Source organism: Leguminivora glycinivorella, chromosome 7 (genome assembly GCF_023078275.1).
Source record: "Leguminivora glycinivorella isolate SPB_JAAS2020 chromosome 7, LegGlyc_1.1, whole genome shotgun sequence".
Lineage (NCBI taxonomy): Eukaryota > Metazoa > Arthropoda > Insecta > Lepidoptera > Tortricidae > Leguminivora > Leguminivora glycinivorella.
In genome coordinates, this window is record NC_062977.1 from 21,146,771 (window position 1) to 21,162,495 (window position 15,725).

At 39.1% G+C, this 15,725-nt stretch overlaps 1 protein-coding gene across 3 annotated transcripts in view; it reads left to right on the plus strand.

Annotated features, from left to right (window-relative positions):
- The window catches only part of LOC125228281 (glutathione S-transferase F5-like), an 18,570-nt gene extending 4,025 nt beyond the window's left edge, over positions 1–14,545 (plus strand). For 2 of the 3 annotated variants that reach the window (XM_048132776.1, XM_048132778.1), the window contains 9 exons: positions 886–944; positions 1,993–2,140; positions 3,308–3,507; positions 6,946–7,073; positions 11,012–11,163; positions 12,148–12,206; positions 12,674–12,821; positions 13,845–14,038; positions 14,402–14,545. In XM_048132776.1, the coding sequence (XP_047988733.1) occupies positions 886–944; positions 1,993–2,140; positions 3,308–3,507; positions 6,946–7,073; positions 11,012–11,163; positions 12,148–12,206; positions 12,674–12,821; positions 13,845–14,038; positions 14,402–14,528 (1,215 nt within the window). In that variant the 3' untranslated portion in view covers positions 14,529–14,545. Of the gene's footprint in view, positions 1–870; positions 945–1,992; positions 2,141–3,307; positions 3,508–6,945; positions 7,074–11,011; positions 11,164–12,147; positions 12,207–12,673; positions 12,822–13,844; positions 14,039–14,401 lie in introns of all 3 variants that reach the window. The other variant, XM_048132777.1, reaches the window with a different exon arrangement.
- The last annotated feature ends 1,180 nt before the right edge of the window (positions 14,546–15,725 follow it).

A 15,725-nucleotide genomic window follows, 5' to 3' on the forward strand; every position in this document is an offset into this window, starting at 1 on the left:
AAACATATCAAGCTAAGAATATGGGCCAAATTGTCAAAATTGAGGTTCAAAAGTTTCAAGCCTGTGTCAAGAGATGGCAGTTTGTGCACTGTGATTACATATTTTACTTCGACAGTAACTCTCTATAATACTTGATCCTCTTTGGTACCTATGATTATTTCTAGCATGTTTTGTAATAATTATAATATGAATATGATGATGATGATGAATATGAACGATATTTTTAACCTCACGGTGGCAAACAAGTATAGGTACGGCACGGCCCGTATGCTGCAAGTTCAAAGTGGTATGGTAAGCAGTCACCGTAGCCTATGGACGCTTGCAACTCCAGAGGCTTTACCTGAGCGTTGCGGACCCTTTAGAAATCTGTACACTCCTTTTTGAAGAATTGTCTTCTCTGCAACTCTGTTCGACTTGAACAATATTGTGCCGTCAGGTGGCGTAGCTAGCACAAGTCACGCTTGAAGTATGGACTCGCGCACGAGAACTCGATGTTGTGCTAAAACGTCTGCTCCTAAAGCCACAAAGCAAACTCTGAAATGAGCCTAGTTACAGGCAAAGAGGATCGAGTATTATAGAGTTACTGTCTAAGTAAAATGTGTAATCACAGTGCATCACTGTCATCTCTCGACACAAGCTTAAAACTTTTGAACCTCAGTTTTGATAATTTGGCCCATATTGTTAGCTTGATATGTGTTAAAATGTCAAATATTAATATTAGCGCCATCTAGCCGAGCGTTCCCCAAAGGTGTAACGCCATCTAGGGCTTTGAGGTACGTTTTTTTCTTAGACTTTATCCGTCTATACGGAGTTATATGTCTTTGGTTACAGGTAGGCAATGTGTTGTCTGCTTAGTTAAAGTAAATATAGATTTATTTATTCCAGATGAACCCAATGTGCACTATACCGGTGCTGAAAGACGGGAACCTTATTGTTTCAGAAAGGTATGTTTTGGTCCCTGTCGTGTTTTTGTCTCAATACATTTCACGTCTCAACAGGGCTGACTCATTTACTTACTATCCGATATAATAAGAAAAAGATGTGTGATCCTGATATATACATACATACATACAATCACGCCTGTATCCCATAAAGGGGTAGGCAGAGCACATGAAACTACTAATGCTTCAGTGCCTCCCTCGGCAAATAAGGGGTTGAAAGAAAACGAAATTGTGACATTGCAGTGACAGGTTGCCAGCCTCTCGCCTACGCCACAATTTAACCCGTATCCCATAGTCGCCTTCTACGACACCCACGGGAAGAAAGGGAGTGGTGAAATTCTTAACCCGTCACCACACAGGTCCTGATCTATATTGCGGCGAAAGACTGTCACGCCAATCAGATGCTAGCCTTGCTCTTGCTGACATTACAAAACTGTGAACCTACCTCGACATTCCATGCCACATCATGCCTCAAAAAGTCACTTTTCTTATTTGAACTCTTAATTAGAAAGGAAAGCGCTTATTTTAATGTACTTAGATGAGTAGGTAAAATAAAATAGAATTATCTTTGGAATAATGTCCTATATTATAGGTATTTATTTAAAAAAAGAATATAGGTCCACATAACTAGCAGCTTAGGAAGCGCTGGTAGCCTAGCGGTAAGTCCGTGCGACTTTCGTTCCGAAGGTCGCGGGTTCGAACCCCGGCTCGCACCAATGAGTTTTTCGGAATTTATGGGCGAAATGGCATTTGATATTTCGCAGTCGTTTTGCGGTGAAGGAAAACATCGTGAGGAAACCGGACTAATTCCAATAAGGTCTAGTTTACCCTTCGGGTTGGAAGGTCAGATGGCAGTCGCTTTCGTAAAAACTAGTGCCTACGCCAAATCTTGGGATTAGTTGTCAAAGCGGACCCCAGGTTTCCATGAGCCGTGGCAAATGCCGGGATAACGCAAGGAGGATGATGATAACTAGAAGCTTAGGAGAGTAAATTCGCATATCTCAGCTCAGTTTATTTTTATTTACTAATAAGTTTGCTGGTATAATTTCAGCCACGCAATAATCCTGTACCTCCTGAACAAGTATGGCAGTGACCACAGGGAGAGACTGTACCCTCCCGACCCGTCCACGCGCGCCACAGTCGACCAGTGCCTTTACTTCGACGCGGGCGTGCTGTTCCTACGAATGAAAGCAGTCACTGTAAGTAATGAAATGCAACTAGCTTTGAATATGTTCACGAGCTTGATAAGAGTTCGCAATGTGAGCATAACGACGGCAGTGAACACAAAGAAAGACTGTACCCTTCCGACCCGGCCACGCGAGCCACAGTCGACCAGTGCCTTTACTTCGACGCGTGCATGCCGCTCCTACGAATGAAAGCAGTTACTGTAATTAATGAAATGCAACTAGCTTTGAATATGTTCACGAGCTTGATAAGGGTTCGCAATGTGAACATAACTACGGCAGTGAACACAGGTTGGGACGGTACCCTCCCGACCCAGCCACGTGCGCCACAGTCGCCCAGTGTCTACTTCGACGCGGGCGTGCTGTTTCTACGAATGAAAGCAGTTACTGTAACTAATGAAATACAACTAGCTTAGGATATCTTCACGAGTTTGATCAGAGTTCGCAATGTGAACACAAAGAAAGACTGTACCCTTCCGACCCGGCCACGCGAGCCACAGTCGACCAGTGCCTTTACTTCGACGCGGGCGTGCTGTTCTTACGAATGAAACTAGTTACTGTAAGTATTGAAATGCAACTAGCTTTGAATATGTTCACGATCTTGATAAGAGTTCGCAATGTGAGCGTAACGACGGCAGTGAACACAAAGAAAGACTGTACCCTTCCGACCCGGCCACGCGCGCCACAGTCGACCAGTGCTTTTACTTCGACGCGGGCGTGCTGTTCCTACGAGTACGAATGAAAGCAATAAAATCCACCTATTACATCAGACACAGATTTTGTGTCCTTTTTATTTTAGATTTTTGAATACCTACTTTTACATGGCTTAATACCTAAGTCATGTCATAATCATAACATACTTACGTAACCAAAAAAAAAAAAGTTTTGGAGTTTTATTTTTCATATTTTATGAACAGGTAAGAGGTTTTTTTTGCAAAGTTTTTTTTTGTAATATCAGCCAATTAGTATGACACGACTGGAATACATTGTGGTGTAAATGACAAATAACAGTTTTAGAGAAAGATGTTATCTCTGAATCTAAGCCAAATCCAGATAATTTCACAATGACATTATAGTCTCTATCTCTACCTAAATGTGGTCAGGAATACACTGTTAAAATCTTTCGGGTTATTCAGCCCTACGTTTTATAAAAATTTTAATGTTTATTTACTTTGATTTCAGCAACCAACATTCCTGGGTCCTGTCTACCTCGACGGTCCTACCAAGAAGCACATATCCGACATAGAGGAGGGCTACTCAATAGTAGAGGCATATTTGAATGACAGAATATATGTGGCAGCCCACCATTTGACTATAGCAGATATTTCCATCGGGTCTACCGTCTCAGCGTTGAAGGGGATCTACGATTTAGATGATGAAAGGTAAGCTTACTAGTTATAATAAGAACTTTTTCCACGTATAGGGGGGTTACACTTAGAGGTACTTGAATAACAGGAACATATACGATCAGACTACCTATAGCAGACATTTCTATCGGGCCTACTGTCTCTGCTTTGAAGGAGATCCATATTTTATATGCTAAAAGGTAAGTTTACTCGTTATAATAAGAACTTACCTATTTCACATATAGGAGGGTTACTCAACAGTTATTAGAGGCATACTTGGGTGACAGAACATATGTAGTATATGGTACAATTGTCTTGATAACATAAGCAACATGCAGCAAAGCAAATGTCAGTTGAAGTTAAACGAACCGAAAATATTTTTTTTCAAAAATGTTCAGTAGGTACAGTCAGCAGCAGAAGTTCCTTAACGGGCAAGGTGTTCACAATGATCCTAACACGCTCTTATTGTCTTAAAAATAAGATCGTGTCAAGTTCATTTTGAACACCTTGCCCGCTACGGCACTTCTGCTGCTGACTGTACCTAAAGATGGTGGTTTTTGCCCTCACTAGTGCGCAAAGTGATTCATTTCTTGTCAGGTCGAAACTTCTATACTGAAAAACATCGTACCTACGATGCACGTGCGAAAACGAAATTTCTCTTTTCCGTCATAAATCGTAATATAATATAGTCGTATGGGGTCAATCCGCGGCAAGAGTAACATGAGTTACAATTTTATGGTATGTTCCATTTAATTACTCACGATGCAAGTTGAAGTGATATTCTATCTCTAAATAAATGTTAGATACTTGCCCGACATATACATAGATCCTTTCATTTGCTGTAGTTCAAATAAACAATCAATGAAGTTACTTTTACGTGGATTCACCTGTAATATTATGTTGCAAGATTTGTCAAAGTTTCAAAGTCTTCAAAACGTAATATTTGTCGCAGGTATCCGAAAACTCACTCGTGGTTTGAGCGCGTGTCGGCAGAGAGCTACTTCAAAGAGATCAACGCGCCGGGGGCAGCCTTACTGGCCAGATCGCTCAGACACTACTGGAGGAAGAATAAACAATGAAAAAATTAAAAATAAGTGCATCTGTTCTAGACAACATTTATTTGTGTACGTTTTTCTTCTTCCTATCAACAAAGTAACTAAGTAGGTATACTGGGCTTGCAAATCACGCTCTATACATAGGTAATCCAGCTGTCAAATCTACACCACGTTACATATGTAGTCCGAAAAGGTTTTCCTTCGTATTTTTACGGAAACGTACGAACGTGTCATGCTATTTCAGTCGGTGTCTGTACAAGTCGTACTGACACTGTCTGAACTAGCATGACAAATACGAACGTTTCCGAAATAATTTTTAAGAAAAAAAAAACCGCCTTCCTTTGGGGTTCTGGTGATAAATACTTTCAAATGTTGGATTATGTTATCAATTCGTCTGTATATTTTTTAATGTTTGTTATTCGATATCTCCGTCATTTCTGAACCAATTTTGAAATTTGGATGATTCTGAAGTACTTACCTACAGATGAGAATGATTATCAGAACGGAACTCTAACCAGGGGCGGCTCACTCTTCATCAGCAGTTCCACTGCACCAAATGTCAATGTTCTGGACGTAAGTGCATGCTGTTCTTATAAAAATACCAAAGTCACCAAAAGTGTGCCGTTCAGATTTGATGAGTTCCGTTCTGACCATCATCAGCAATTCCACTGCACCAAATATCACTGTTCTGGACGTAAGTGCATGCTGTTCTTATAAAAATACCAAAGTCACTATAAGTGTGCCGTTCAGATTTGAGGAGTTCCATTCTGACCATCATCAGGAGTTCCACTGCACCTGTTCACGTGCAGTGAACATACCTACTTACTGACATCAGCAGCATCAATCTGGGACAAGAAACTGCATCGGCTCACGTGCTTGCAAAAACTACGTTTGCACTTAAAATATGAAGAAACTGCAGCGTGGTATTACGCAAACATAGAATAATTTAGTATAAATAGCTTGTAAAAAGTGTAAATAAATCTCTTTGATCCTGGACATCGTGGCTGTATCATTTGAGTATAAGGTTTTCCTCTCACTGTTGGTAGCAGTGAGAAAATCCTTTCCATTACCCATTTCCTTCCCTATCCGTCTGTACCTTAGGTCTCATGGTGCAGATATCCTGTACTTATTAAATATATGTATTATTAATTTATAGTTAGGGCTAGGGCTGTAGGGATGTGTAGGGTTGTTTAGGGTGCTAGGGCACTTAGGTTGGATAGGCTACAGTTCTCCCCTTAACTTCTTGGTAAAATCACTTCATGATTTTACAGCACCAAATGTCACTGTTCCGTACGTAAATGCATGCTGTTCCTTTAAAAACACAAAAATCACCATATGTATGCCTTTCAGATTTGAGGAGTTCCCTCGATTTCTCCAGGATCCCATCATCAGAACTGGGTTCTGAGAAAAATGTGACCAATCTGTATGCATATACATTCAATCAAAAAAAAATTTTTCAAAATCGGTCCAGTAACGACGGAGGTATCGAGGAACAAACATTAAAAAAAAAAACATACAGACGACTTGATAACCCCTTCCTTTGAGATTTGGAAGGCGGTTAAAAATACGAAGGAAAACCATATCGCACTACATTTGTGCAAGAATCGATATTCCCACAAGCAAAGACATATGTAACTCCGTATAGTAGACAGATAAAGTCTAAGAAAAAAACGTACCTCAGTACCATACAGAAAAAGGTACGGTGGCCTAGATGGCATTACACCTTTGGGGTACGCTCAGCTAGATGGCGTTAATATTAATATTTGACATTTTAAAACATATCAAGCTAATAATATAGGCCAAATTGTCAAAACTGAGGTTCAAAAGTTTTAAGCCTGTGTCAAGAGATGGCAGTCTATGCACTGTGATTATTTTATACATTTTACTTCGACAGTAACTCTCTATAATACTTAATCCTCTTTGCCACAAGGCACGTCCACATTTTCGGATTGCCGTTCCGTTCGTTCCGTGCCGTTCCCGTGCGTATAGTCGCTTTTCTCTACTACACGAACAGTACACTACACCGCTACGAAATCATTGACTGTGATTGCTGTGAATGTATTTACTGGCAAGCGGGTACTATTATTAGGGATATTAGAAATTGGTTCCAAGTTTCCAAGCCTTCCTAATAGTTTCACCATGTCCATCTGACTGTCTCACAACTGCTTAGAGCGCCTGTCAGTTATCCTTCTTGCGTTTTCCATAGGAGCCCCCAGGCTCCCCCGGCAGGCGGACCCCAATCCGCATTTCACCAAATCCCAGGAATTGTCGAGGGCATTTTTTACAAAATTTATGCTCAGTACGTGTCGAGCGCCTGTAAAAAAAGCAATAGAAACTACTTCTCGTGGATACTCTTTGCCGAATGAACTACCTACTACCGATCAGCTGTACTTTGATCATACTAAATTACTAATTCAAGGTTGACGGCACACGGCACGCTGACGGTTTATTTTCGTGTTTTGAGCGAGTTGCTACGCGCCTCTCGGTGTCAATGTACGTACACCGCTGACAACAACATGAGATTAACAAAAACTTTGTTTAATCAAGGTAAGTTTTAATTTTATAACAGCTAATGTTAATATTGTTACCTACACTTGTGTGTAGGTAGGCACCTAAACGTTTTTAATGATGGAATTAGATGTTACTGTGGTTGTTATTTTGTTTTATGCAACTGTGTTGAGAATGAATGAAGTAGGTACCGGATCGTTAGTTGTTTATAACCGGCTTGTATTTGTATGTAACGTAGAAGTTCTAAGTTCATATAAAGAACATATTATACTTAAGTGTTATTATTGCCATCTGTGAAACAATTTACAGAGTTTATCGAAGTATGTACCTACTACCTAGGCAATAAAGGACGGATATGATGATGATTGTTCTATAATTTGTTAGGTACGAATCACAAAATACGACAGTCTATATTTTATTTTATTTTATTTTATTTATTGGAAAAAAAAACAGACAAAGGAAGGTCATACAGTTAAGAAGATATTGAAATACACAATAATAGGTACAACCTACATCCTGAGACAATTCCCACTAAGATTTATAGCCAATATTATCTGAGTGGCATTGTCATAGGGCAATGGTATACAATGATAGATCTTAATAGGCAGTAAACTATATTGCTTCGTTTATAGTTAAAAATATACGTAGCTCACTTTTACTTAGGTGTAGGATTTATTCAAATGTTATAACCGTAGGTAGGTACCTATTAGGTATCCTATTAGTTGCTGCTAATAAAAGTATAAGTCCATAGGTATAGATATTAATATATTTGATTAGATACCTGCCGCTGTTAACGTAATATTATCATTATTTATTGCCTACTTATTCTTTATTTATTTACCACACACGATTTTGTGTATTAAGACGTTCCCTATATATAACGTAAAGTATCTACATGCAATAAACAGCGATAAGATAAGCGACACAGCAATATTAGGTACAAACGTTAGTTAGATAGGTGCCAAAGAAGAGATAATTATTTCGAAAATATAGTGATTATGCATTTATTCTTCTAGGATTACAAATCCTATGCAAATCTCATTAAAGTAAAAGTTTTATAAGTATTGTCTAAAGCAAATTGTTTTGGATTATTTCTAATCATTGTCATTTGTTATTCCCCGTGCAGCATTTTTAAATAAATAAATATTATAGGATATTCTTAGACAGATTGACTGAGTCCCACGGTAAGCTCAAGAAGGCTTGTGTTGTGGGTAGTGATGGGTCGTTACCGGTAATATTACTAAAACGAGTATTTTACCAGTAATGTTACTAGTAATATTACCACTTAGCGGTAATTTAGAGAAATATAGACATAAAAATAGATAAAAAATATTTCTTTTGTGTTTATTCATACAAAGGATACATGTTGCACTGTATTATAATAAAAAATATTACCTACCTAACGTCAATTAGTAAACTACCAATATTACCAGTAATATTCCCAATACTACCGAGTATTTTACCAATCTTACTGGTAATATTACTATAGAGGTATGATATGAAAGTTACAATGAATCATAATTTTAAGGAATAATATGGCGAAAATATAACGAATTTTTTTTAATCTGTTTTAATTTGTTGTATGAAGGTACCGTACCAATATTAGGTTTCTGTACTTTAATGGAAAAACATAACCCTTTTAGGATCATCGTCCGTCTGTCACAGTCACAGCTAATTTTCTCCGAAACTACGGAATCGAATAACTTGAAATTTGATAGACGTATGTAACCTTATGACCCGAAGACGGACATATAACTTACATTAATACATTTCTATCATAGGGGTCACTTTTGGGGGTAATGTAAAAATTAAAACTTAAAGATTTTTGAATGAAAGTTTCTTACATACTATCACATGAAAGAGCTTATTATAGAATTATAGGCATCTCAAAAATGTTTGTTTTTAATTATTTTGAAATAATTTAAGAAAAGAGACAATAAATAACCCGTTCCAGAACCGAAAGGTGGTAAGGCGGGGTTAGACAGCCGCTGGCTTTGCACTACATCTGTAGCAACGTGTCTGTCTGTATAAACATTTTCATTTATGATTTTTCCCAGCTAAAAATTTTCCTGCATACTCCATATTTCCTATCACCAGTAGAACCAAGACCATAGAACCGAAAGGTGGTAAGGCAGGGTTACACAGCCGTAGAAAAATGGTCCGATAATGGAGTTTCACTTCTTACTGTACCTCCGAGTACAAAAGAGAGAGAAGAAAGCGGCCGTCCTACTCGCACTTGGCGCGTTTTTTTTCACATTACCTATTCGGTACAACAACACATAGTTAACACAAAGTTATTGGGTACCTAATGCAGACTTGCATTAAAGTATTACAATAGATAGGTAACGTAAACTGGGGTTACATTGATCAGTTTATAGTTTAAACTTCTCTAACTTCTAAATTTAATAAAAAAAATGGGAACATCAACTTTTTTTAGTCTTTCGCTGCTAAAAATCTAGAAAGGCTAACAAAATAATGTACGGAGAGAAAAAAAAAGACGAAGACTAGGATTTTTTGGTAATCGAATGTAACCCCTTACAGAAGTATTTTATCTCAAGGAAACATAAAAATCGTTTCGCAGGTTCAAAAGTTACAACTGTTTAATGCTATTTTGGGGTTACTTTGATCAAAAATATAAATTACCATCTTCGAAAAATCAACTTTATTTAAGATTGTCTCAATATTTATCACAAAAAGAGATCAAATTATCAGCCTCAATAAGTACCTTGACATAATACACAACAATCAACTTTGTGTAAGTATGGTCAATGTTACCCCATGCAGGTGATCAAAGACACCCCACAAACTAAATAATTAGTAATAATATGCTTAGTTTGAATTTTAACACAAAACTCAATACAATGATTTTGATTATACCTAAACATATTTCTGGCAAGCTAATATTCACTGTGAACCTTTTACTTTAATACCCACTAAGTTAGTTTAGAAGTTATTTGAACATGATAAATACCGATAAACTATACTTACATTTTGACAAGTGATTTGCACTGCCACGACCATACTTCTTCACTGCGTTAGTGTAACTAAAGGTAGTAGTAACTATCGATAGTGCCAACGCCGTTAAAAACACCATAAGGGTTCCTGTTATACCTTTTTGGTACGGAACCCTAAATATGGACAGATGCGTTAGGACATGTAGAATTTTGCGTTTAAAGATAAAACGAAGTTTTTATCAATGTAACCCCAAGTATCAAAGTAACCCCAGTACTTAGTAAAATAGTTTTTATATTTAATGGTACAGGGCCAAAATATCCAAATATTAGATTTATCTGCAACAAGCCACGAGATACCACAAAATTATACGAAGTATATTTGCAGTTGGTGACAATATAGGAAAGGAATGTTTCCAGTAAGACTGGTAATTTACTCGGTATTATTGGGAATATTACTAGTAAGATTGGTAATTTACTCCCCGAGGCACTCTACGAGTTTTTTTAAGTTTTATGATGGCGATTTAGTAATACATAATTTAAAAAATAACCATCGCGTCTCATAAAAATCGCAAATTTTGTATATTACCCGGTTTTGGTAATATTACCGGTAAGATTGGTATTTTACTGGTAATATTCCCAAATGGAAAAATACTGGTAACGAGTATTTTACCGACGACCCATCACTAGTTGTGGGCACTCAGACAACGATATATATGATATACAAATACTTATATACATAGAAGACATCCATGACCCAGGAGCAAATATCTGTGCTCATCACACAAATAAATGCCTTTACCGGGATTCGAACCCGGGACCGCGGCGTAGCAGGCAGGGTCACCACGCGCTAGGCCAGACCGGTCGTCAAAATTATTTTACGTATTTTTTACTTGTCTCTGTGGCCCGATGGTTGACTGGTAGAGATTGTCATTAATCATTAAGTGCGCCATTTGTTTATTTTTGTAGATTTAATTGTGCAATAAAGTTTATGCAATAAAGTAATTGTTCTCTAATATTTTCCAGCGTGTTCAACAACGCGCCTGGTTCTATACAAGCGCGATGCGAGTCCACCCTCCAACGCAGTCCGTATGGTGGGCGTCATACTAGGCCTGCAGTTCGACTACGTGGAGCCCGACCTGATCAAAGGCGAACACAAGTCGCCAGAATTTAGAAAGGCAACACAACTTACTATAATTATATCTACCATGTTTGATAGTCTGGACGTATAGTAGTGTGATGTCCTGCCGTCTAATGCAGTCCGTATGGTGGGCGCCATACTAGGCCTGCAGTTCGACTATGTGGAGCCCGACCTGATCAAAGGAGAGTACAAGTCGCCTGAGTTTAGAAAGGTAACACAACTTACTATAACTATATCTAGCATGTTTGATAGTCTGGACGTATATACTAGTGTGATGTTCTGCCGTCTAATGCAGTCCGTATGGTGGACGCCATACTAGGCCTGCAGTTCGACTACGTGGAGCCCGACTTGATCAAAGGCGAGCACAAGTCGCCTGAGTTTAGAAAGGTAACACAACTTACTATAATTATATCTAGCATGTTTGATAGTCTGGACGTATATACTAGTGTGATGTTCTGCCGTCTAATGCAGTCCGTATGGTGGGCGCCATACTAGGCCTGCAGTTTGACTATGTGGAGCCCGACCTGATCAAAGGAGAGCACAAGTCACCTGAGTTTAGAAAGGTAACACAACTACCTACTATAATTATATCTAGCTTATTTGATATCCCTGTTGTACCTATATCTACTAGTGTGATGTGAGTCTATACTGTCCAGAGAAAATAGAATAAACTGTCATACTTAAAGATACAGACTAAGGGCCCATTTAGACGGTACGAGAACTCGCATACGAGTTTTATTACATTGCGGTATTTGACGGCTGTGCAAAATTGTATGTGCCCTCAACAGCCCGCAATCTAACTAAAATCGCATGCGAGTTCGCACGCCGTCTAAATCAGGTCTAATATAGGTACCTATAATCTATCGAACGCAGACTTCGTGCCTGCAGTTCAACTACCGATTTTAAGCGAAACTTGACAGATTATTTTTAATAATTTGTAGATGTACCTACCTAGTAGGTAAACTTAGTGAATCTTATTTTATTTACAAAATTATTTGAAGACATATTATTATTTTTGCAGATAAACCCAATGGCCACAATACCTGTGCTGAAAGACGGAAACCTCACTGTTTCAGAAAGGTAAAGAATGTGGCAAGCTTTTAGATATGCTTCTAGAAATACGAGTATAAGATCGTGTCAGCTATTTTTGTGGCCTTCGTTATATAACAAGTTATCTACACTTATTAGTAGTTTGTACGTGGCTGGCATGTCAGTTGTGCAAGCTACAGGCATGTGTATCGCAGGCCTTACATGTGACATTATCTAGTTAGCGGCAACGGCAACCCACAGGCGACGCACGTCGTAATACGCGGAACGGACTCCAGCGCCGCGCCGCCCTAATAGTGTAATTTAAAAAACGTCTCCTCTGTACATTTTGTATAGGAAAGACGTAAGACGCGCCCCAAGCGACGCGGCGCCACTCGACGCGACGTTTTTTAAATTACACTCGGGCGGCGCGGCGCTGGAGTCCGTTCTGCGTCTTACGACGTTCCTCGCCTGTGTGTAGATAGTCCCTTACAGAATGTTCATAATATGTTTTATTACAGTCACGCAATAATCCTGTACCTCCTGAACAAGTATGGCAGCGAACACAAAGAGAAACTCTACCCTTCCGACCCGGCCACGCGCGCCATAGTTGACCAATGCCTTTACTTCGACGCGGGCGTTCTTTTCCACCAAATTCTAGCAGTTTCTGTAAGTATTTCTCTAAACTAGACTTATATTCATAAAGAAAAAGTAGTCAGAAATTGTTTGCTTTGGCGAACGCGGATCCACATTTGCCTCGTTATTACAATTGGCAGAATTTGGCATCCGTTTGTGTGCACTATAATATATATACCAGTGGCGGCTGGTGAAAATTTCTGCTAGGCAACACTGAGCAAAAAGAAACCTACCTTTTTTAAACCTACTAATAATCAATTTTAGGCAAGCCTGTGGGAATCGGCTTGTATGGATCAGCCGCTGCTGATATATTAATTAAAATCACTTTATTTCGACCAACTGGGATCATACAATTTAGGTACACACATAAAATACACAAATAATCACACTTAACAACAATAAAATAAGTTTAACAAAAACAAAAAAGAATCTAGGAATTACATTGCACAAACTAAATAATAAATATTATAGTTACTATATCTTAACGTTTACTTCAGATAATCTAATACGGTGCAATGTACCTACGAGAAACATCGCGTTTGGTAGTTACACATACCAATGCGAGCGCGACATACTCTGCCACAGGCTGACATTTTTAACTTTTTGTTTTTTTATAAGCGTATACGGGGTATCAAATGGGAACGAAAATTCGATTATTTTTGCGCTACGACGCACCGTTTAGGAGATACAGCCATCCAAAGTTACTATTTTCAGTAGACTTTATTTATTTCATACCATGTTTGAGAAAAGCACTATACATACCTCGGCAGGAAATGGGGTTGCCCGCCTCAGACCTATCCGTCTATATGTCTTCGGCCGGCAACCCCCTTTGTCCCGGCCTCTGTAGTAATGTACTATTACACACTACATCCGATCTCCGTTATCCGATTTCTTTCCGTTATTCTTTGGATCTAGTGCGTAAACTACCCATTATAATATTTATAATACATATTATTTTCACTGATTTAGAATATTCGGATCGGACGTAGTGCAGGACCGCTCTAAATAGCCGCACGAATTTTATATACCTATACCTACCAACTTCTTTCATTCCAGAGACCATCGTTCAGTGGCAAATCAAACGGCCCCTCCAAAAAGAACATTTTCGACATAGAGGAGGGCTACGCTATCCTCGAAGCATATTTAGAGAGTCGGCCATACGTAGCTGCAGAACACTTGACTGTGGCTGACATTTCGCTCGGAACTACAACAGCTGCGTTGCAGGGGATACATGCTGTAGACGCTAATAAGTAAGTTCACATGTATGGCTATAAAAGCTCGGCCACACATGCGCGTTTTGAGAGCGCAGCGTCAGCGGAGCGCAATGATGGCGGCGCCGGACGGAGCAGATTGCGAGCGTATTCTGCACATGGTTAACTTCTAACTCTTCTAATAACATGCACTAGAGAATTTTCGACGTGTACCTCGGCGACAATGATCTAGAGGTGAGGTGATGACAGTCGAAGGAGCTGAAGACCTGGGTTTGATTCCAGGCTCGGTCATTTTTGTAGCTGGGATTTGTCCGAATCATATTTGTAAGTCCTAAATGTCTCTTGGAGTCGGGACTAAAGGCGGTGTTTTTCCGTTTTTGTCAAAGTTTTTATTTGTTGCAGGTTCCCTAAGACAAAAGCGTGGCTGGAGCGTATTTCTGCAGAAAGCTACTTCAAGGAGTTTAGCACGCCAGGCGCCGCCTTGTTGGCTAAGATGCTCAGGCATTTCTGGAAGCAGAGTAATAAATAAACAATGATTTCACTGCTTATGGCTGTTTTTCTTGAAGAGTAGTTGTTGGTTGCCGAAAATAAGAGCGTTGGAACGTCTCTCGATAGAGAGAATGAAATTACATAAAAACTCGTAATGAAATAAATAAATAAATAAATATTGGGGACACCTTACACAGATCAACTTAGCCCCAAACTAAGCAAAGCTTGTACTATGGGGGCTAAGCGACGATATACATACTTAAATAGATAAATACATACTTATATACATAGAAAACATCCATGACTCAGGAACAAATATCTGTGCTCATCACACAAATAAATGCCCTTACCGGGATTCGAACCCAGGACCGCGGCTCAGCAGGCAGGGTCACTACCGACTGAGCCAGACCGGTCGTCACATTTTACTTTTGATATTCTTATACTTCGAATAAACTAAATAACTTATATTTTATTTCGACCGGTTGTCAAATAAGGTCTGCTTATGGAGATTAGAAATATAAGGAGCGAAAGCTTTAAGTATCAGATGTGCATATATAAAATCATAGATAGGTGGCGCTGCAATCGCTGCTGCATAAGGGTTTGACAATCTCTTAGCCTTCTCGGTAGTGACCCCGCCTACGGAGCAAGAGGTCCCGGGTTCAAATCCTGATGAGACCTTTTTTATTTTTTTCTACTAATATTTTCTTGATTTTTATTTGTCCAAAAATATTTTGTTTTGTTAAAACTTTTCGAAATTTCATTTGCAAGACTTACAACATTACCTAAGAATCCTAAGATGGGGCAAACAATGTAAAAGGGTAAAAGGGCTTAAGTTAACATTTGTATAAGAGTGAATCAACTTTTTCTTGCCTGTTATTGCCATGGTTACGGTCCCCTATGTCACGCTGGTTTTATACAAAATTATGCTACTTAAACTATGCAAACATGATTTTTTCTGGTGTTAACAAGCCCTTTTCTTATACCTCTATTCTCCCTGGGTCTGCTAAAGTAGGTGGTGCTGTTGCAGCAAGTTGCACCGCTGGAAGATAATTAAGCTAGTAGTGGGGACGTTTATCGACAAAAAGAGGCCAAACCTTTTTTTTCTTGACCAAAGCATGAAACTTGGCACAGTTGTTCCTTATATCAAAATAAGCCGATTAAGATCGGGAGCCTTCGGGAGCCTCCCCCCTGGGGCTCGGGAGGGGGGGTCAAAGTACCGCTTCACCCGGCTTGCTCT